Source organism: Lottia gigantea, assembly GCF_000327385.1.
Source record: "Lottia gigantea unplaced genomic scaffold LOTGIsca_24, whole genome shotgun sequence".
Taxonomy (NCBI): domain Eukaryota; kingdom Metazoa; phylum Mollusca; class Gastropoda; family Lottiidae; genus Lottia; species Lottia gigantea.
Window position 1 is genome coordinate 1,860,494 of NW_008708707.1, and position 20,533 is coordinate 1,881,026.

The 20,533-nt window shown below is 35.3% G+C and overlaps 5 protein-coding genes across 5 annotated transcripts in view; 2 read left to right on the forward strand and 3 right to left on the reverse strand.

Annotated features, from left to right (window-relative positions):
- Positions 1 to 641, reverse strand: part of LOTGIDRAFT_160288 (hypothetical protein) — a gene marked incomplete at both ends in the record, with an annotated part of 2,963 nt that extends 2,322 nt beyond the window's left edge. The window contains 2 exons of the mRNA XM_009055344.1: positions 438 to 514; positions 580 to 641. Of these exons, the coding sequence (XP_009053592.1) occupies positions 438 to 514; positions 580 to 641 (139 nt within the window). The remainder of the gene's footprint in view (positions 1 to 437; positions 515 to 579) is intronic.
- A 2,264-nt stretch (positions 642 to 2,905) lies between these two features.
- On the forward strand, positions 2,906 to 10,893 carry LOTGIDRAFT_231935 (hypothetical protein). The gene is made up of 15 exons (XM_009055345.1): positions 2,906 to 3,087; positions 3,382 to 3,463; positions 3,772 to 3,833; positions 4,037 to 4,107; positions 4,576 to 4,705; positions 5,183 to 5,519; positions 5,949 to 6,048; positions 6,486 to 6,594; positions 7,136 to 7,208; positions 7,474 to 7,547; positions 7,779 to 7,839; positions 8,238 to 8,819; positions 9,279 to 9,487; positions 9,698 to 9,750; positions 10,219 to 10,893. Exons 1-15 carry the CDS (start codon positions 2,965 to 2,967, stop codon positions 10,310 to 10,312), a joined length of 2,160 nt encoding a protein of 719 aa, XP_009053593.1. The 5' UTR covers positions 2,906 to 2,964; the 3' UTR covers positions 10,313 to 10,893.
- Positions 10,894 to 11,987: 1,094 nt separating this feature from the next.
- LOTGIDRAFT_160290 (hypothetical protein) lies at positions 11,988 to 13,745 on the reverse strand (the record flags this gene model as incomplete). The annotated part of the gene is made up of 4 exons (XM_009055346.1): positions 11,988 to 12,327; positions 12,527 to 12,846; positions 13,206 to 13,307; positions 13,653 to 13,745. 4 exons carry the CDS (start codon positions 13,743 to 13,745, stop codon positions 11,988 to 11,990), a joined length of 855 nt encoding a protein of 284 aa, XP_009053594.1.
- A 2,342-nt stretch (positions 13,746 to 16,087) lies between these two features.
- Positions 16,088 to 17,438, forward strand: LOTGIDRAFT_160291 (hypothetical protein; the record flags this gene model as incomplete). The annotated part of the gene is made up of 4 exons (XM_009055347.1): positions 16,088 to 16,174; positions 16,298 to 16,399; positions 16,584 to 16,903; positions 17,105 to 17,438. The coding sequence occupies 4 exons, from the start codon at positions 16,088 to 16,090 to the stop codon at positions 17,436 to 17,438; spliced, it is 843 nt and encodes a 280-aa protein (XP_009053595.1).
- An 885-nt stretch (positions 17,439 to 18,323) lies between these two features.
- On the reverse strand, positions 18,324 to 20,082 carry LOTGIDRAFT_116530 (hypothetical protein; the record flags this gene model as incomplete). The annotated part of the gene is made up of 3 exons (XM_009055348.1): positions 18,324 to 18,474; positions 18,769 to 18,826; positions 19,878 to 20,082. The coding sequence occupies 3 exons, from the start codon at positions 20,080 to 20,082 to the stop codon at positions 18,324 to 18,326; spliced, it is 414 nt and encodes a 137-aa protein (XP_009053596.1).
- Positions 20,083 to 20,533: the final 451 nt, after the last annotated feature.

The window sequence follows — 20,533 nt, forward strand, 5'->3', positions numbered from 1 at the left end:
TTTCTAAACCGTCTACCTCAATTTCATATTATAAACTAACAATTATAGGACGCCATCCCTCAATATCCCCACCCCCTAATCCTAAACCAGACTACCCTCATCTCTGAAGGATACAAATTACTTTTTTTTATTTGCATAAGTCTTTTGCTCTATGGGGCTAAATTGCACAGCAGTTTAAAATTTTGAATAGCACTCTTTAACGTATGAAGGTTCTGAAGAGTATCATTAAACTAAATGATTCTTGAATTGTAATTTAAATACCAGTGCAAAATATAAATACAAACAAAAGTTGGCCATAATGATACTCCTGATATCTTCCATGTTATTTTTTAAGTCATGAAATAACTTATATTTGTCATATTTATTATCGTGACATTGAGTCTAAATTTTCAAGGTCACGCGCGTAAGAATCTAGATTGAGAAAAGTCCAAACTAACCGATAATATTTAAACCTGGAGTATTATACTGACTGAAAATTGGAATGGTACAAATCGATGCTATCATGTCCCTATTTCTAGAAAACCATTTTATATTCCATACAAGTTTTCAATCAAAATTTGAATGAAGAAAATGGCTTACCTTCTTGTGAATAAGGGTCCAATATTTGCCACTCCTTCCAAAAGTATCATCGTTGAATCCATTATTTTATAGAAAAATCACAAAATAATCTAAATCCATCCAGAATGATACAGATAGTATCAAATAAATCCCAATCCACAGATATTAGTCAAAGATTTAGCACTGAATATATCGAAATAATTCAAAACCATCCAAAATCCAATATAGAATATATCATAAGTCATAAGTCACGACTAATATGATCGAAATCCCGCTCAGAAATGCGCACCCTTGGATATGCAAACGGTGATTTTACGTTAAACTCCTCCCACTTTTTTACTGACAAATTGAATTTCAGCCAATCAGCAGCCAAAATTCTGCATCCACGTGCTCTTCGTGTCAACTCTTCCCGCCAAAAAATTGTTATGACTTTCTGATGGTTTTAAGCTGTCACCTTCTCGTCAATTTGGTGAAAGTTGATAAATTATTAAAGGAAAAGATCCACCAATATTTCAGAATGGCTGGTTGAAATAATTTTGAATAGAGGTACTGGACTTAAAAATCCTTTGTAAAGTCTAAAACCTGTTCAAAAATCTTTGGATCAACGAATAAAGTATATTTCGTTAAGTTACCGGGGGAAAAAATTGCCAAATTCACATGTTTGTGAAGTAAATTACACGGAAGGGGACCTTTAATTCTTGACAGAACAAATAACATGATTGCTAGATTCGCGCCAAATATTACCCCGAAATTTAAAGGGATATAGCGTTACCGTTACAATAAAATTCACCATTATTCAAGTTTTAGGCCTAAATCAGACTACCCTCAATGAAGATAATTAGAAAATTTACTGAAAAGCTTTGACTTTGTGACTACATAAATGAGGCAATAAATTCTGGGACGAAAAAGTGCAAACGATAGAAATATGATTGCAATAGAACAGATTAAACCACAGTAAATTTAAAGATAGTGGATCAAATATGGCCATATTCGGTATACGGTTGGTGAAACGAGATCCTCATTGTTAGGGCCCAAGGCCTATTTGGAGGTTGGAAGGGGGGGGGGGGGGGTGTTTGCACGAAATTTTGCTACGATCGAGAAGAGTGGTACGAATAAGATGTTGGATAATGGTACATCGAGATCAAAGGGTGACGTCAAATTTTAAGTTATAATAACACTGCAAAATCAATTGATGTGATTTAATTATTAGTGGTCACTGACAAATAATCCATCATGACAATGGAATTGAGAGCAATATTAGAAGTTCTAGGAGGTTTTATTAGTTCCCATTATCAGGATTCCTTCCCCATTCCCCACTCCCCTACTCCACGGCTTTGGTAATTGTGTAGCTTGCCATTCAACAAGGGGCTTCTTACTACAGGCTCAGTATTAGGCCGTTAGCTTTTCATACAGCCATAGTCAGTTGGCTTAACTAAATGCCAAGGGAAGTCTCTGTGGTAGTGTAGACACTGGTTGCAACTTTAGCGAAAGCGAAATTGGAACAATTTGTGGAAAATAAAGACTTGAGTATTACTGTATTATCTTTTCAAAGCAAAAGACCGACATTTTAGGCCCAGACTTCAATTGAGGGCCCTGTGTTACCCCCGTTTTCAGAATGTATAGATTTCCCCTTGTCAATCAATTTCCCCCTGTTGATGGTGATAATAAACTACTTAATAATTAAATCATATCATTTGATTGTCAAAATTAGTAAAATGACCCTACACGAAATACAAAATTGTTTCGAATTATTCATTCGATCCAAATTTGTGCACGGCCTTTTACAGAATTGAGTCCCGTTTTATGTCTTTCTGACCCAATTCGGACATAGTATAAATTTCAAAAGGTTTCTATGACGGCTTGTGAGCCTCGCAAATTGTCCGTAAACTCTGAGTATTATTCTACTGTATAGGCCATAGGCACTATATATACGTCGATTAGTGTATGTCTTCAATGGGCCCCCGTACAAAAAGTAAGGGAGACAACAATTTGGTGATTTGATATTTCGAATAATGACAAGTGTGAGATAGTATGGTGAGAATTTCAAAAAGTTCCTATGACGGCTAAGCCTTTTAATTTGCTGTTAAACTTTGGTAATTTTCAGCTTCCATAAAAAAAAATTATATGTTAAATGGGCCAAAGTACAAAGACTAAGAGAGTTAGACATATAGGTGTTTGCGAAATTGAAAGAATTCTTATGTGTATTTGTCATTAAAAAAATTTAAGTTAGAAATAATTCAGATTTCATATCGGGTCGATTTGCCGCGAATGTGTATGCTGAGACGATTCGACCCGATTCGACCCGAATCTGTATGCTGTTGAATGTGTACGCTAAGTTCAGTCCTTCCGATTTCCCGCTTGTTATAAATTGAAAGTTTGTTTATGTTTTGAGAATGAACGTTGAAAATGCCAGATTTGATCGATAATCCATCTTCTTCTAACAATTTCACCATGAGTTTTAGCTCAGATGATGAGGAATCTTCAAAACGGTCATTATCTAACCAAAATGTTTCACTTTCAGAGTTGAAGGTTTGTAGCAAATGTTTCTTTCTGGCATTGACACTGAGTGATTGACGAAAAACAGTACAGTTTTGCAATTGCATGGCCATGGTTCAATGGATAATCACCAAATAGATGAGTTTCACCTCCTATTTTTCTGCATTTTAACCGGATTGTGTCAATGGAGAGAGGCAATGCAATGCAGTGTACATTGAGGGAACTGTTTAAATTAATTTAATTATCCCCCCTTCAATATGCTCAGAGATATTTTGTGAGGCTCTAGGGTTGTGTTTTGCTGACCAATTCTATGTTATTGTATTTAAGGCTCTAGATAATTTACTAAGATGTCCGTCATGTTATGATTATATAAGAACAGCTATGATTCTACCAAACTGTCACCATAATTGTAAGTAATCTAATTTCGGTATTTGTAAGAGGTGGAAATTCTTGGTCTGCTGATTCCATTTTTTATAGTAGAGAGACCTGTTAGCTTATCTTGTTGACAAAAGACACCAAATTATATGTCTTTAATAAGCAAGATCAACTAGATTATGGATTATCCATACTCATTTCAGATTGATGGCCTTAAATGATAATGTATGATGACTTATTCAAAGTCACTAGACTTTCACAGGGCAGCAGAGATCAGAAACCATGAAAATAATTACCAGCTATCAAATATAACAGAATAAAAAGACATTTTTTTTATTTCAGTCTGTTCCCTGTGTATAAGAAAATATTTTTGTTATAAAACTCAGTGCCCTGCGTGTTCTGCTGTAAGTTTTAGATTATTATACAAAAGTCATCAACGCTATTGCCTAAATGAAACCTTTGGTTTTATATTATATCTTAAATATGCAAGTTGTTTGAAGATCGCATATTGGAAACTCAAAGTAACAACATGATTCAAGTTCTGTATTAATATTTATGATTGTTATTATTGTACAAATGAAGAACTGGTATATGATTGTTTTTGCAGCAAGCTAGTGGACCAGAGTTAAGAAATAACCGAATATTAGACAATGTTATAGAACAGTACAAAAAAATCAAGTGAGTAACTATGTTAATAAAGTTAAATAGTAGATTCTAGAGTCAGACCACACACCCGTAATTTAAATATCAACTTCAAAATAATGACTGAGACTCTGCAGATATCAGCACACACTAAGACAGCTTCTCTGAGATCATTAACCCTTTCAAGAAGAGCAGTCTAACGCCTTTTTCAGCCTTCATACCCCTGGAGCAATCACATGGACCTTTCACACCCCCAAAAATTTGATTCATCCACATTTTTAGCATGTGTTGATGTGAGGTGCTCTCTCAATTCAAAATAAATTCTTCTCCTACACCAGTTGGCCACACCCCTGATACCCTAGTCCCAAACCCCCAGGGGGTTGGGAACTGGGAGTCTAAAGGTTACCAAATTATGTGATTTTACTTGGAGCTCAGGGTATATGACATTTTAGTTTATTTACACTCGGTTTTCAAAGGGTTAGGATTTGACTTGGATGATTTCAGAAAGCCATTAAAGAAGATATGGAAAGAGAAAGAGAATATATCCAGTCCTAAAGATGTCTGTTTACAGGAAGGCAGTAAATCAACAGTTGTAGCTGCTGTTAATAGTTCTTTAACTAATCATATTTCTAAAGTAAGGTCCATAATCGAATCTAAGGAAATTGTCCTATGACTTCTTCCTGTTTGGCTGAATTGAAAAAGGGATGGTAAAGAACTCACAGTTTCAAAATGGGATATCAGAATGGTGTAAAATAAGCTATGAATGTACTTGATACTCACAGCCATAAAAAGACTTTACCACTTTACAATCCCTTTTATATTTGTTGTAAATGCTGTATTGGTAACCTCTGGAATGTAGTGAATTTACAGTTTAGTTAAAGTATCGAATGCAGCATAACATCATTCAAGGGATATAGTCTTCTAAATGTATATTGTTATCAGCTGATGAAGCTCAATTTAAGCTGTCTGTAGCTCTTTTCAAAATAGAAATCTGATTCCAGTTCTGCTTTAATCGAACAAAGATGGAAGTTTACATTGCTGTCATGTGATGCTAATTACAAAATTAAAACAAAAATGTATAATAACCAATGGAATTGCTTTAAATTTTCAGAATTTATTAATAGCAGACGTGGATTCAGACATTGAAATTTGGGAAGAAGAAACCAAGAAAGTAGCCACAAAATTCACGGATTATGACTCCGATATGGATTTTTGTGCAGAAAATATAAGAAAGGGGCCAGTAGAATCTTGTAATGGCTCCAAGGAGAAGTTTGATAAAATATTTCCAAGTTCAAGCGATTACAAGACGTCAAAACGAACTGAGAAGACAGAAAAGACTGAATTTACTAAGTTAAAAGATGACTCCATGTTGACGCCATTACAAGATAGCTGTCTACCAAGCTGTAGTACACCAGTTAGTTCTCAAGATACATCCAGCATAGACAAAGGTTAGATAGACAGAGTTATGGTTGCATGAATTTTTGAAAGAATTTAGTTTATTTCTTATACAAAGATGATAACATAGGTTCATGAGGATCCTTTCTACTAGCTTGCCTTGGTCAAACTTCTTGGTATTGATCTTTTCTGGATTATCCGTACCCATTTACAACTGGGTTGACTGGATAAATGAGGAAAGATGACTAATTCAAGATCACCAGATCTTCACATGCTGACTGAAATAAGAACCAACAACCACCGTTTGTTAGATGTAGCCATGCAAACGAAGTCATTCCAAAGCTCTAACAGAATATACTACAAGCCTTCCTCAAATAACTGCTTAAGATAGAACAATCTTTCAAGTCTTTCTTCATTTTTAGCTTTGGATTTATTGATGAGAGTTCATCCTTTAAACTTGAAATAAATTCTATATTTTTTAGTTGATTGTCCTGTTTGTGGTGTGTTAGTACGTCAACAGTTAATCAACAAACATCTTGATAATTGTCTTCATAAAACAGAAAAAATAGAAAGTTTAAGAAGGTAAGTTTAAAAGTTTAAGCGACAAGAAATTTGTCCTGAATCTAGATGTTGGCTAATGCCACTGTCCTGTTAAAACATCCCTCATTGCACACTGCATGGTGTAGGTTGCTAATGTTAAAGGTCCTTCACCAATAGAAAATCGAAAAGTAGCATAAACCAACTGTTCTTTTAAAATTTCCCTCATTGCAAACTGCATGGCCTAGACTGCGGAAGAAGCAAATCAAAAAGAGTATTCTAAGGCATTGTCCTGAAAAAATTTCACTCATTGCACACTGCATGGAATAGGCTGAGTATGCTCCAACTCCCTCGACAGGTGAATATTTAGTGGCTGGTAATTTTTTTATTCAATTATATGAACGAGTGGAAGATTTGCCTTTGTGTCTACATTAGGCAATATTAAAAGAGCAAAAAGTTGAATTCAAACTTTATATTTAAAGTAGTAGTAAGAAGAAACCATTAACTAAACTAGTTTATCATCTGATGTCTGATAAAGATATTAAAAACAGATTAAAAGAGTTAGGATTATCTACAGACGGAGATAGAAAGGTTCAGTAAAATTTGTTTTTATTTTGATTTCTCTGTCATCATTGTTTTCAAAACCTCCCCCTTATTTATCAATGTATAAATGGAATTATGGTTCCCTTTATCTAAATAGCTAGCACGACAAATCTGGTCTTACCTCTTCCTTGGACGTGATATACAGATGTGATGTACTGGTGTGATGTATGTATGTGATATACAGATGTGATGTACTGGTGTGATATATCTATGTGATATACAGATATGGTATACAGGCGTGATACACAGATGTGATATACAGATGTGATATACCGACGTGATTTATACATGTGATATACCGACGTGATATACAGATGTGATATACAGATGTGATATACAGACATGATTTATACATGTGATATACCGACGTGATATACAGATGTGATATACAGACGTGATATACAGATGTGATATACCGACGTGATATACAGATGTGACTATAAGATGGTAAGATGGTAGAAAAATATCGTATTGTTTCTGAGATGTTGCCTTGTGTTTCTTTTACCATTATTCATATTTCTTATTTAAGGTGTTGATTAAAAGACATCAAGATTTTAGTTTACTACATAATTCTGATTGTGATTCTTTACATCCTAAAGCAAGTAAGTTAACATTTCAACTCAGATTAATTAGGGCCTTCATTATGTAGAATATTCTCGTTAACTTTTTTTCTCCTATTGCCTTTAGTCCAATCAAGGAAGGACAGAAAGGCATTTAGTTGCTCTAAGTCTAATGGAGCAGGTAGTGACAGTGAATGGGAAGAAGATTGGACTTTCTCTCATTGCACACTGCATGGCAACGTCTGTATTAGCCTAATCAGGTACAGAATATATTAAGCATGAATTTTTTATAATTAATTCTATACAGCTCCAGAATTGGTGAGATATTTTGAAAAGAATGAAAGAATACAAAGGAAACTGTCTGATTCTTCTAAACAAAAGGTAACTTTTATATTTATCAGTTCTTAAAAAAGCAAGGATTTGACAAGGAAAACAACTTAGTCTTTTATAGACCTCATTAGTCAGCTGGTCAATGGCCCAAATTTTTATGCATATTGATTACCAATTTTACAGCTGGATCAACTGATATAATGATGATATTTTTGCCAAGAACACCTGGTTTCACTCCACAATTGTGATAATCATCTCAGTTCTATAACCATTGTATTGTAGGGGTTGAAAATTAGTAAAAATGCTGATCAAGATGAAATAAGACAAGCTCAAAAATATTATGGTAAGCAATACTTACTTATAATACGAATAAGAAAACACATACCACAAAAACAATATTAAGCATGTGGACTCTCTGGAAAAAGATCCTAAGTTAGTTATTTTCATTTGTATATGAAGGTCCATTTTGATCTCACAAGAGTGTATAACTCAGTTCAGCATGTAACCCTTGATCAAGTAATTCATTTCAGAGTAATAACCAATAATGAATCATATACACACTAACAAGTTAATGAGTGTGAACTCTCCAAATTTGATGAAGAGTTGACCATTGTTCCAGTTTTTGTGAATGTCTAATGTTTTTTGCAATTGTATGTGGACTCATTGTTTGATTTTGATTCTGATAAATACTGTGATAGGAAAGTACCAGCTAGTATTTTGATTTGATATTGTATATTTTAGAGAAACAGCACAAGAGTCAATTTAAAGCTTTGATAGAACAAGCCAGAAACAAAGCCAAATCAAATGGTGGTAATGGTGTAGCCAGAAAAACTAATCAAGCTTCTGAAAACTCTGAAGAAGAATCTCAAGAGTCCACAACTGACAGAAGCAAACAGTCTGAGACTTTGGCGCAAGTTATCAGGCAAACAGTGGATGATATTGGTCGACTTGTGTCCAATTCCAGTCAGGAATCCTTTGACCTATTTCCTGATAGTGATTTTAAGAAACCTGTTGAAGAAGAACCACCAACACCTAATGGAGAAGCGGGTACCTCATCCAAAGATTTGAATTCCAATAACTCTGAAGATAGCTCAGACATGGATGAAGCCTGCAATGTTAAGACACCTTGCAGAAAGTCACTTTTTGAGTCAAAATCAAAGAACGGTGACGCCTCACCGATTCCACAGTCGCCTGTAATTGGGAACAACATGTTTCTGTCACCGCGAAGATCTAAGTTATCTACGGTCGGAGGTACCCTGTATGTAGATGATAGTGGATCAGAAATGGGGGATTCCACACCATCAAAGGACAAGAGTTGTATAGGTAGGTCTTCCAACTGGCTGTCTTGAGAGGGACTGCATGCTTGTCAAATATATGTATATGGATGGAATGGAGTTTTACACCCTACTTTTCTGTTTCCAATTGGTCTAATGAACTGAAACAATGAATCTTCAGCGTGTAATAATCTTGGGCAGCGTTAAAAAAAAATCTTACAATAAGAAATGAATGGAGTTTTCCATCCAACTTTTCTGCACCATGTGGGCTAATGAAGACGGGCAACGCCATGCAGGGAGCGATGAGAGAAATCTTGTCAGGACAGCATTAGCCATCTCTTTTTCGATTTCCAACTGTCAAGGGATCATTAACATGCACAGCCTGTAGCACACCGGCCTCGGTTTATTGTCCCATCCGAAAGACTAGATGTTTTTTCCATGTGATGGAGGTGACTGAGGTCCAGTGTGCTACAGATAGTCCACATTGTTAATATAGTTTTTATTACAGAAAATTCAGTGAATACCACTGGAAGTTCAGAATTATGGCCTGCATTATCATTGACAACAACTCACCACGCAGAGAATGGTGACATTAATGGTGATATCAATGGTGACATTAATGGTGATATCAATGGTGACATTGATGATATCAATGGTGATATCAATGATGATAGTGATGGTGATACCAGTGATATAATACCAGTTTGTGAACTAGAGGTATGTAATATAGACTCACATTCTTTAAAGCAGGAAGATTAGATGGAGGGGAGCTTGACTTGGTCTTTGTTAGGGTTTGGACAAGCTACCCCACATAGAAGTCTTTCTGCTTACATTACACTTTGTAGTTCAGCTAGTACATAAATTCATGTCCACGTTAAATACGGTATATAGCTACCCTAATAAATAGCAAAATTCTCTTTTTTTCAGCCACCATCTATGGACAGTATAATAAGACCTACAAGATTGAGTCTACAGTTGAGGTAAGTAGGACTGGGAAGAATAATCGATTATCGTCGCTTCAAATTTATAATTTCGATTATCAAATTTTATAATTGATTATATGTCATAGTTACATTTTCACCAATCTCTCCCCTTTAACAAGAAGTAATATCTTAACCACAATAAACTATGATAAAGTCTTTCAATGGCATTTAGCAATTGTGACTAAACACATTTAAACATTGCATTAAACTTTAACCAGTGATTGTTGTGTCTCTATTAATAAATTATAATAACTGATCAAAACAAGATTATACTTTTATGACACAAAAATTACCCATGAAATTAAGAATTTTGTCATGTTTTTAATTTAGTATTTACAGGGTTTCTCAATTGAAATGTTTTGATTATTGATCAATAGTCTTTATTTGATTTTCTTCATTCAGCCCAAAATTTCCCTGATTAAGCACTGCATGGTCTAGATAAGGAGAAAACCTTCTTTATTTCAGAGAATCCAATAGCATAAGAAAGAGTGAGAGACAGAAACGGAAAGCTGATAATGATGATGTAGATAGAAGACCTTCTAAAAAACACAAACATTGATAACAATCTTACTAACTCATTGTTTTTATTTATATTTAAAGAGATTGTAAAAAGGTTTTCTAAATTTTGTATGCATATCAGGAACACTGATAGCATCAATTTGCACCATTCCAATTGACAAACAGATGTCTGTGGCTCCTGCAATTCTACTAAAACTAAGTGTTTGTTGATGTCACTAATTACGAAGGGCCTTGTGTGATACAGCATATTTTGTGATTAACATTAGTGGCACCATCAAATACTTAGTTTTAGTGGAATTGCAGAACACACAGACGTCTGATTGAAAATTGGAATTGCGCAAGTTGATGCTATCAGTGTCCCTGATACACATAAGAAATTAAAAAAACCTTTTTACAATCCCTTCAATAGGTTTTATACAGAAATTGCATGATATATTTTAAGGGTTCTACAATTTAGTGAAAACTATTTTATCATCTGAATATAATGAAACTGTAACCCCTATTTCCCTGATGCTATTGTTTTTTCTGTACAAAGTTGAATATTTGATCATTTATTTTGTAATATTTTATGAAATCTGATGAAATAACCTTAAATGTCTTCAAATAAAAATTATTTATGTTACTTTTTTTTTTAATTGTGATGAGGTCCTTCAAAACTGCGAAAAAAAAACTCTATGGCTGGTAAAAGATCAGACAACATTGCCTAAAGGAATGTAAAGAGGTTTTCTAAACCCTTTATGTGTATCAGGGACACTAATAGCATGGATTTTCACCATTCCTATTTTCAATCAGACGGTCTATGGTTCCTGCAATTCCACTAAAACAAAGTGTTTTTATACATCACTATCTCAAAGTCCTTAAGATATTATTAAGAGCTTTTGTGATAGAAACGTCATCAAGAACTTAGTTTTAGCGGAATTGCAGGAACCACAGACGTCTGATTGAAAATTGGAATGGTGCAGATGAATGCTATAAGTGTCCCCGATATACATAAAAAGTTTAGAAAACCTCTTTACCTTCTTTAAGGAACCATAACGTTGTTATACCTTATAGGTAACAAACAGGACATTGACTGAACATGCAGACATTGTTAATACTTTTGTATACATGACAAATGAAATATAGAAAAGATTCAAAGAATATGTTTATTAACACATAATAATATAGCAAATTTATACAATTTATTAAACACTATATATACAGATAACTACAATATTCTAGCACTAACAGATGGCAATTTACAGTCGACCCAGTGTTGCAGGCAATTCAAAGGTTAAACAAACTGACAAGCCTATTCAAGAGTCAAATGAGCTAGCACTCTCTATTCAGAGTCAAATGAGCTAGCATTATCTATTCGAGAGTCAAATACGCTCACCCCATATTCAAGAGTCAAATGAGCTAGCATTATCTATTCGAGAGTCAAATGAGCTAGCACTCTCTATTCGAGAGTCAAATGAGCTAGCATTATCTATTCGGGAGTCAAATGAGCTAGCACTCTCTATTCAGAGTCAAATGAGCTACTCTCTATTCAGAGTCAAATGAGCTAGCACTCTCTATTCAGAGTCAAATGAGCTAGCACTCTCTATTCAGAGTCAAATGAGCTAGCACTCTCTATTCTAAATCAATGTAAAATCATGTACACGTATCAAGATAAGATAAGAAACTGACTCAAAAGCCTTTTTTTAATCAGGAAATAGCAAGTATGACTCGTTTCTTTAAACCCCTAAAGACTGTTGTTGAGGAAGAGAAGATGAAGAAGAAGAAGAATAAAGATTAGGTGAAGAATTATTTAAAGAATAATACGAACTCATTTGAGAATAATAAGGATAATTGTTATATAAATTATTATAATTATTGTTTTGATAGTTACTATAGTTACAAGGTTGTTGTTGTTGTTGGTAACTTGTTGTTGTGGTAACATCATTTAATAAATGTGACATCAGGAGATGATTCTGGGTGGAGTAAGATGGCTGACTTGATGTTGTGTTGTTGTTGCTGTTGTAAGTTGATGCTGTAGTTCCAGGATAGTACAGAGTCTCTGGCATGTAGTGAAGACTGAAAATAGAACATGAAACATTATATGGAGTTTTAGTTCCTAATAGGACTGATCAAACATCTTGCAGTGTGCACTGAAGGAAATTGTGACAGGTGAGCGACAAAACAAGATTTGGTCCTACCAATACAACGGGACGCATGTTCTAAGTCGCGCTGACCAACAGCTCAAAGATTTCATGACTGACTTTAGGCTACTTACTTGGATCTCGGATGAGGTTTAACAGGTGGTGAGTTAGAAGGTGAAGCATTCTCTACTGGTGGTGATAAAACATGACATGATCTATCAGGTGATGTTGATTGACAGGTTGGTTGACAGGTTGGTTGACTGATTGATTGACAGGTTGGTTGACTGATTGATTGACAAGTAGTAGATGATGTAGCATGAGATGCTGGAGAATGAATCATATCCATGGGATTTGGTCTTGGTGAACCCTGATTGAAGATCTGTTTTCTCATCCACGCCATGTGGCCATCTTTGGACTGACGTTTAAATTTTGACCGTCGATTTTGGAACCAAATCTGAAAAAAGAATATGGTCATGATTCAGCTTTGGGTAAAAACGCAACACGGAGCTTTACACACAGGTGTAATGGTCAAAGGCCTGTTGGGGAAGGGGGTTGGTCTGCCGACATTTTCCCACGAATTTTGCTTGTTGTTTTTGGGTTGTTGACCAATATTTTTCGGCCTATTTTCTTTCAAAACTTAATTATTTTTAGAGCATCACCCGAAAACGCTACTTTTTAGGTCGATGTCCGAAAAGACGGACTATGGCATCCCGAACCTTCATGTTGGTTAGCAAACATCTAGCGCACTAATCCACCGTGGCTCATCTGGTCATATTGGAAGAAGCATTCCAGAAGAGTAGATAATTTACTTACTTGGATTCTTTCCACGGTGACCCCTAAAGATTTACAAAGATCTTCTAAACATAATGAGTCGGGATACTGTGATACCATAAATAAACTCTCTAAAGCATTTAACTAAAAAAAGACGATTGATTGTAGAAATAAATGTTCGACAAAATAAAATACACGCACTGTTAATCTTTTGCTGTTGATTTTACGAGGAAAGCACTGGCAGCTAAATTGCCAAACTTGCAGGTAACAAGGTTAAGAAAATCTACAGAACAATCCGCAACTATGATGCAACTTTGTAATTTGTTTTGTCAATTCAGCATCTCGTCTGAAGAGTTCGCAGATTAGTTGTCGAGTATGTGTTTTGGTCGAGTCGGCGACAACCCTGACCTTCTACCGACAAAGTTCGGGATTTAGCTGGATGGAACTCGGAACCCAAGTTATACCATGGTTTAAAACATTATAGCTTACCTGAGCTGCCGTGTATTTAGTTCTGTTTCTAGGTTGTATTCCACCTCGTTTCTTTGGTTTTTGTTCAGGACTGGTTTTAGTGACTTGCTTCATGGTGATTCTTCTGAAAGCAAAATCATCAGATTAACCATCAAAATTATCAAAACAAATGAATACGAATGCATTACTCTGGGGTTTCATGATGGATTTGCTAAGATCGTCATCTTTTCAATTAACTTAAGTCAAGCAGTGATCACAGGAAAAGACCTGAAAATGGTGAGAGTCTCGCCAATTGCACATTGTGTATATCCTATGCCTTGATTAAATTCGCTATGTGATATATACAATATTAATACCATCACATGTATTTGGGGTGTCAGTGATGAAATTTTGTATCAAATTGAGTTTGAAGTTTCATTCAAGAAATAGCTCACCTTATTTTTGATCTTTTCCTGAAATAGACGATATTTTCCTTCTAGATAGAGCTTAATAGATCCCAAGGAGTTAGAAGTTTCGCTCAGAATTGAAATTTGATAATGGCTAACTATCGGTAAAAAAAATCTTTATATATACCTTCAAAAAGGGAATCCAAACGTCAGTAGAACAATTCGGACAGAAACCAATGGAAAACATCGGCAAGATACAATCCAATCAGTTTTTAACCCCGCTAAGATTGGTTATGTGCAGTATCTAGTTTGCCGTTGCCGATCATTGGCCATACACTGGCGGTCACCATCAAAGACCTACGTTCAGATTGAAGAAGCCAAACATAGATCAAACGGTTTTTTGTTGTTATAGGAATAATACACCTGAAATGATTGTCTAAACATTGTCCTTGTGATTTTCAACAATGGAAAGTATCAGAAATTTAAATGTTGTTTACTTTGATTTATTTGGGCTACTTATGCAAACAACAATAATTTTTTTAGCGAGGGGGGGGGGGGGGGGGGGGGGACAGTATAGGTTATTATACACGGATAATTTAATCACAGATGATAATGATGTAGGCAATGGGGGAAATTCTACAAAGGATAGTTCCATAAGCCTACTCTTTTTCGATTTTGATTCGGAAAAAAATATTTGATAGCCTACTTTTAATTATTTTTGAAAGACAAAATTCAAATTTCATTATGCATATATATGCAGATGGGTTTGAACACAAAACGTGAGACGTAAAACTCCATTCATTTGGATCCAGAACTACGGCATCGTTCAACACAATCTCTCTAGTTGCGCCTATCATGGAGCCATTGATATACAGATTGTCGGATACCATCAAAGACCTTTTTCAGATTGGGGTAGCAAATGGCCGGTGTGTTGTTTTAAGAATCAAGCCACATGAAATGATTGTCAAAACATTGTCCTGGATATTCGAGACAATAGACATCAATAATTAACATCAGGGTGTTTGTCTTTTTAATTGTTATTCTTAATTAATCAAACTTTCATTTCGCACCATCGCTAAATACATATCTTTAAATTTGTTGGTCGGGTATCCGAATAATATTCGCCAAATCATTTTGCTTAGAAAACGGAATTCAAAAATGGAAATGGAAAAACCTAATACCCGCTACCACACACCGACCGAGGTTTTAAATCGCCATCCCTTTCAACTAGCTTTTATGTGGTATATCTGCGAGTTAAATTCAGTTTACATTGAATTATAGTTTTTTGAAAAGGGGGGTGGGTGGGGGGTGGCATCTTAAACCTACGAATCTGTTTAAAATAATGTGTTGTTGTTGTTACATGCAATCGCATTTTTGCCGCATTAGAAAACACAGAACGCAGCGAACGCAGAACGCAGAGAACGCAGAGAACGCAGAGAACGCAGGACATTTCAATTAAAAAACAAAAGAGTTTATTTCTAGCATGTAATTAGTGCAATCAAATGTTTACACAACAATATTCAGTAAAAAACAAAACAGTATAAGACACAGTTGATTGGATATAATCAAAACTGTTTCCGAAGCTAAGAAAACATCGTACATGGCGGTGGGCCTTGCTTTAATCTTGAAGGGCAACGGCCATGTTTTTACTGCTAAAAGCCTTGAAGTTCTTCGTATTCGCTACCTAAAAAGGTTTCATTATGGACGCTGAAATCATGTACCGTATCTTCGTCAGTTCATATATAAAGATGGGCAATTCTAGAATAACATATCACTTCTGATTCAACAAACATTAAAGACACATCTTCCCTTGGACCATAAGAGCAGTTGAATTCAGTATTATCACTAGCGGTCCTTTTAGGTAAGTGATCTTGTATTTGAAACTGCTTTCGTGGTGGAATATTTATAAAGACTAAGAAAAAGGAACGCTGCATTAACCCAATATCATTGCCCGGGAAAGTATCGGTCATTTTGAGCCTAAGCATGCGAATCTTGGCAGTGTCTATAACCAGTTCCAACTCAATATTGACGTTTTATATCATTGCAATTTTTTTTTTGACAGATTTAACCATGAAAGTGAAGACCAGTCTAGAAGAAAAACCAAAGAAACGAGGTGGAATACAGCCAAGAAACAGAACTAAATACACGGCAGCTCAGGTGAGATAATTCGCGCCCCCCCCCCCCCTCCCCCTCTCGGACGTAAATCTGACTCCGCCACTGCCTCTCGCCAATTATTCAAGTCCATTATGAAATTTAAATATGATTTATTTGTTATTATAGTTGAATACAATGGAAAGTTTGTTTCTGGTTTCTCAATATCCCGACTCACAAGCTCTTGAAGAACTGGCAAAATCTTTAGCTGTCACTGTGGAAAGAATATCGGTAGGTTTATATGATCACCTTTCCAATATCTGGCATAAATATCGCTCGGTGACAGATATGGGGCTTGCTTACCAAGCGAATGTTTTTCAAAGTGTCGGTTCTGGTTGTGATGCAGGTCGGAGTGGCTAGAGAATGTTCTCATTAAAGATACTCCGGCAATTCATTACAATATTCCCTTTTTCAGATCTGGTTCCAAAATCGCCGATCAAAGTTTAAACGTCAGTCCAAAGATGTCCATATGGCGTGGATGAGAAAACAGATCTTCAATCAGGGTTCGCCTAGACCAAATCCCATGGATATGATTCTTTCTCCAGCATCTAATGCTACATCATCTACTACCTGTCAATCAATCAGTCAACCAACCTGTCAATCAATCAGTCAACCAACCTGTCAATCAATCAGTCAATCAACATCACCAGATAGATCATGTCATGTTTTATCACCACCAGTAGAGAATGCTTCACCTTCTAACTCACCACCTGTTAAACCTCATCCGAGATCCAAGTAAGTAGCCTAAAGTCAGTCATGAAATCTTTGAGCTGTTGGTCAGCGCGACTTAGAACATGCGTCCTGTTGTATTGGTAGGAGCAAATCTTGTTTTGTCGCCCACCTGTCACAATTTCCTTCAGTGCACACTGCAAGATGTTTGATCAGTCTTATTAGGAACTAAAACTCCATATAATTTGTTTCATGTTCTATTTTCAGTCTTCACTACATGCCAGAGACTCTGTACTATCCTGGAACTACAGCATCAACTTACAACAGCAACAACACAACATCAAGTCAGCCATCTTACTCCACCCAGAATCATCTCCTGATGTCACATTTATTAAATGATGTTACCACAACAACAAGTTACCAACAACAACAACAATCTTGTAACTATAGTAACTATCAAAACAATAATTATAATAATTTATATAACAATTATCCTTATTATTCTCAAATGAGTTCGTATTATTCTTTAAATAATTCTTCACCTAATCTTTATTCTTCTTCTTCTTCTTCTCTTCCTCAACAACAGTCTTTAGGATTTTAAACAGTGAGAATTCATTGCCAAATCCCAATTTTTTGAGCAACCAGGTGACCCTATATCTGACCTGATAGTTGTCATCGACGAAGGTCTATCCTCGCTTTGGAGAAACACCTCATTTTTACCCCCAACCCCCCATTTTCTAGATACGCCCCTGCTTTGTATCTCCAACTATGTAAATATAATTTAAATAGTATTGTAAATTGTATTGTAAATTGTATTGTATATTCTCATCAAAATGTGCTACTTTCACTAAATGTAAATAAGAATTGTTAATAATGTTATGTAAATGATTTTGTATATTATGTAAATAATGTAGTTTATAATGTAAATAATGCGGTACGTCATGTAAAAAATGTTATACATGATTTTGTATACTATGTAAATATTATTGTGTATGATGTAAATAATGTTGTAAATAAATAACAGTCCAAGCTTTCCTTGGTTATATCTAAATCTTGACTCCATGAACCACTATCAAGTGAACAAGTGACCTTCCCTCTGGCCTTTGCTACAGCAGGACATGCCTCTTTTCCCCTCAAGGCTAAACACCCTATTGTCAATTCAACTGATTAGAATATGCCACTTTTGAATGGGATTCTTGAACTAAGTTCTTATCAACTGTTGAGACTAGAATCCTATATTTAAAATGATTGAATTAAATCAACTGAGATATACGAAATCATTTTATTAATAATATTTACAATGAATAGATGAATGATGAATGACAATTCTAAAGTTAGATGTTAAACCTTTCAAATCTCCCCCTTGAAAGAACAAAACTTTTGTAACCACCCTCACAATTAGACAAATCCCAAAAGAAAATAGCTCCTAGTTCTTCATGAGGCAACACCATTTGCCCTTAGCTTTATGTCAATTTCCTTCACTCAACTAACTATCTGGAGTATCCATTTGTTTGTTGGCTCTTAGAACAGCTCCAGGACTAGGATACGGTCTCTGTTGAAATAATGGACCAGCTGCTGTAGCATCCACACCAGTTTTAGCAGAGCCTCGTTGATCTAAACCACTGCTCCATGTACCTCTGTAATCAAATGTAAAGATAGTTAGTAGATGAGACACATGAATATGATCATAAATAATTAATATTTTGAGTACTACTTTTCACTGCAATGCTTCCATGTTAGTTCCTCATTTTGCAATCGACATTTGAGGCCATACAAATTTTGTGGTACAGGGAGAATTTGGATTGGATAAGACACATCTCACATGGAGGCTACTGTATATAAGGTAATAAAAGGTGCGCATTATATTCACAATTGTACAGTATATAGTCAGCAAACAAATTGCTTCACCTTTTCATTGGCATAAATCTTACCTTGGTGCTTCAGAATAAGCTGCAGGATCCATAGGGTCTAGTTCATCTCTCTTTCGATCTACAAAAGAAAATTTAAGGCCAATAAAGACCAAAATAACTGCTTGTCGTAACAAGAACATATAAAAATTCTGCAGATATGTTTATTCCAGGTCATGACAGTGGTTTTCTATGCCTATGTCAGCTTCATACCAGTAAACCAATTCTGAAAGAGCATGGGTTTCCCATAAGGTTGGAGAAGAGAGTGAGCTTAAGCTTGATGAAATATGGGTAAAATTTGGGCAAACCGTAGGCCAAAAAGTAAATAACTTACTCTCTCTTCTGTTTCTACCTCTACCTCTACCTCCATCTCCACGTCTGCCATAATCTCTCTTCCTCTCAGATCTATCAGACATGATTACCTCCCCTTCCGAATCACTGGCTGATAAACTGTCATCATCATCATCACTCTACAAAATATAGAACTTTAGTGAGTCCACTCAAACATATATTGACATTAATCAGGAATAGTTTTAAATTTAGGAGTTTTAGGATTAAGTCATCATCAGTCAAATGAATTCAGATGTCTGTGGTTCTTGCAATTTAACCAATCCTAAGTGTTACATGATGTAGCTATTGCAAAGGCCCTTGGGTAATATTAGGCGCTTTTGCCATAGTGACGTCATATACTGATAACCATTACAGGAATAACAAATATCTGAATATAGATTAGAATATTGCAAACGGATGTTATCAGTGGTCCGATATACATAAAATTTAGACAAATTCTTCACAGTTTCTTTAAATAAATCACATACCAAATCACTGCCCTCCATCTTCTGTTCATCATCACCTCCATGATCTGAGAAATTATCTTTATCACTTAATAATCCTAAAAATATAATCACAATTCAAATTTGTACTCAATGTAACTCTAACTCAATTGGTTTCATTCGTGCTTCTTCCTTATCTGCTTCAAGGCATGTTTCTCTCGGCACGGATAAATTATGCCCGCACTGACTGTGTGCCTCAGAGTTGAATTTCCAATGGAAACTCTACACCAGATCCTTTTCCATGGAATGTTTATTCTTTCAGCTATTTTTTATAGTGGATTATTTTGGGAAGCTCTCCACAAATTGGGAAATTTATTCTTTCTTTGTACTTACCTTTTAATCTATCAGCAGGTAAAGTGACTACAGCTCTAGGATGTGTTGGTGACAACCAGGAAACCTGATCAGTCATCATATTCCAGTAGTAATATCGATTTCTAGAAAATATAAAATAACTTAATAGCTTCTCTTCAGTGAGTTTGACTCTAAGGTTTTCGTAACTTTTCATGTTTATCTTGGATTTGCACCATTCCAATCTCAGTCGTATTTATGTGATGCTTGCAATTCCACTAATACAAAGTGTTTTATGACAATGCTATTGCAAAGACTCTGTCATATTATTAGAAGACTTTACAATAGTGATGACACAAATAGAAGGTATAATTTGTCCTGATACACATAAAAGGCTAGAAAAATCTCCTATAGAACCAAAGCCAGATATTGAGATATCAAACATCATTTCCAAACTGTCAAGCAAGATATTTAGAGTATACACCTTCTGGGACTGTTCAAAAGAAAAACTTGAGCTATGTACTCTCAGGCCAATCATATTGATTTGAAAATATGTTTGGAAGTGGTCTTAAAAAACATTTTGGGGTATGTCTTATACATGACTAGCACACTGCACTGTACCAAGACTTAATATAGAAATTCAGCGTCTGTCTTACGTGATAGGATCT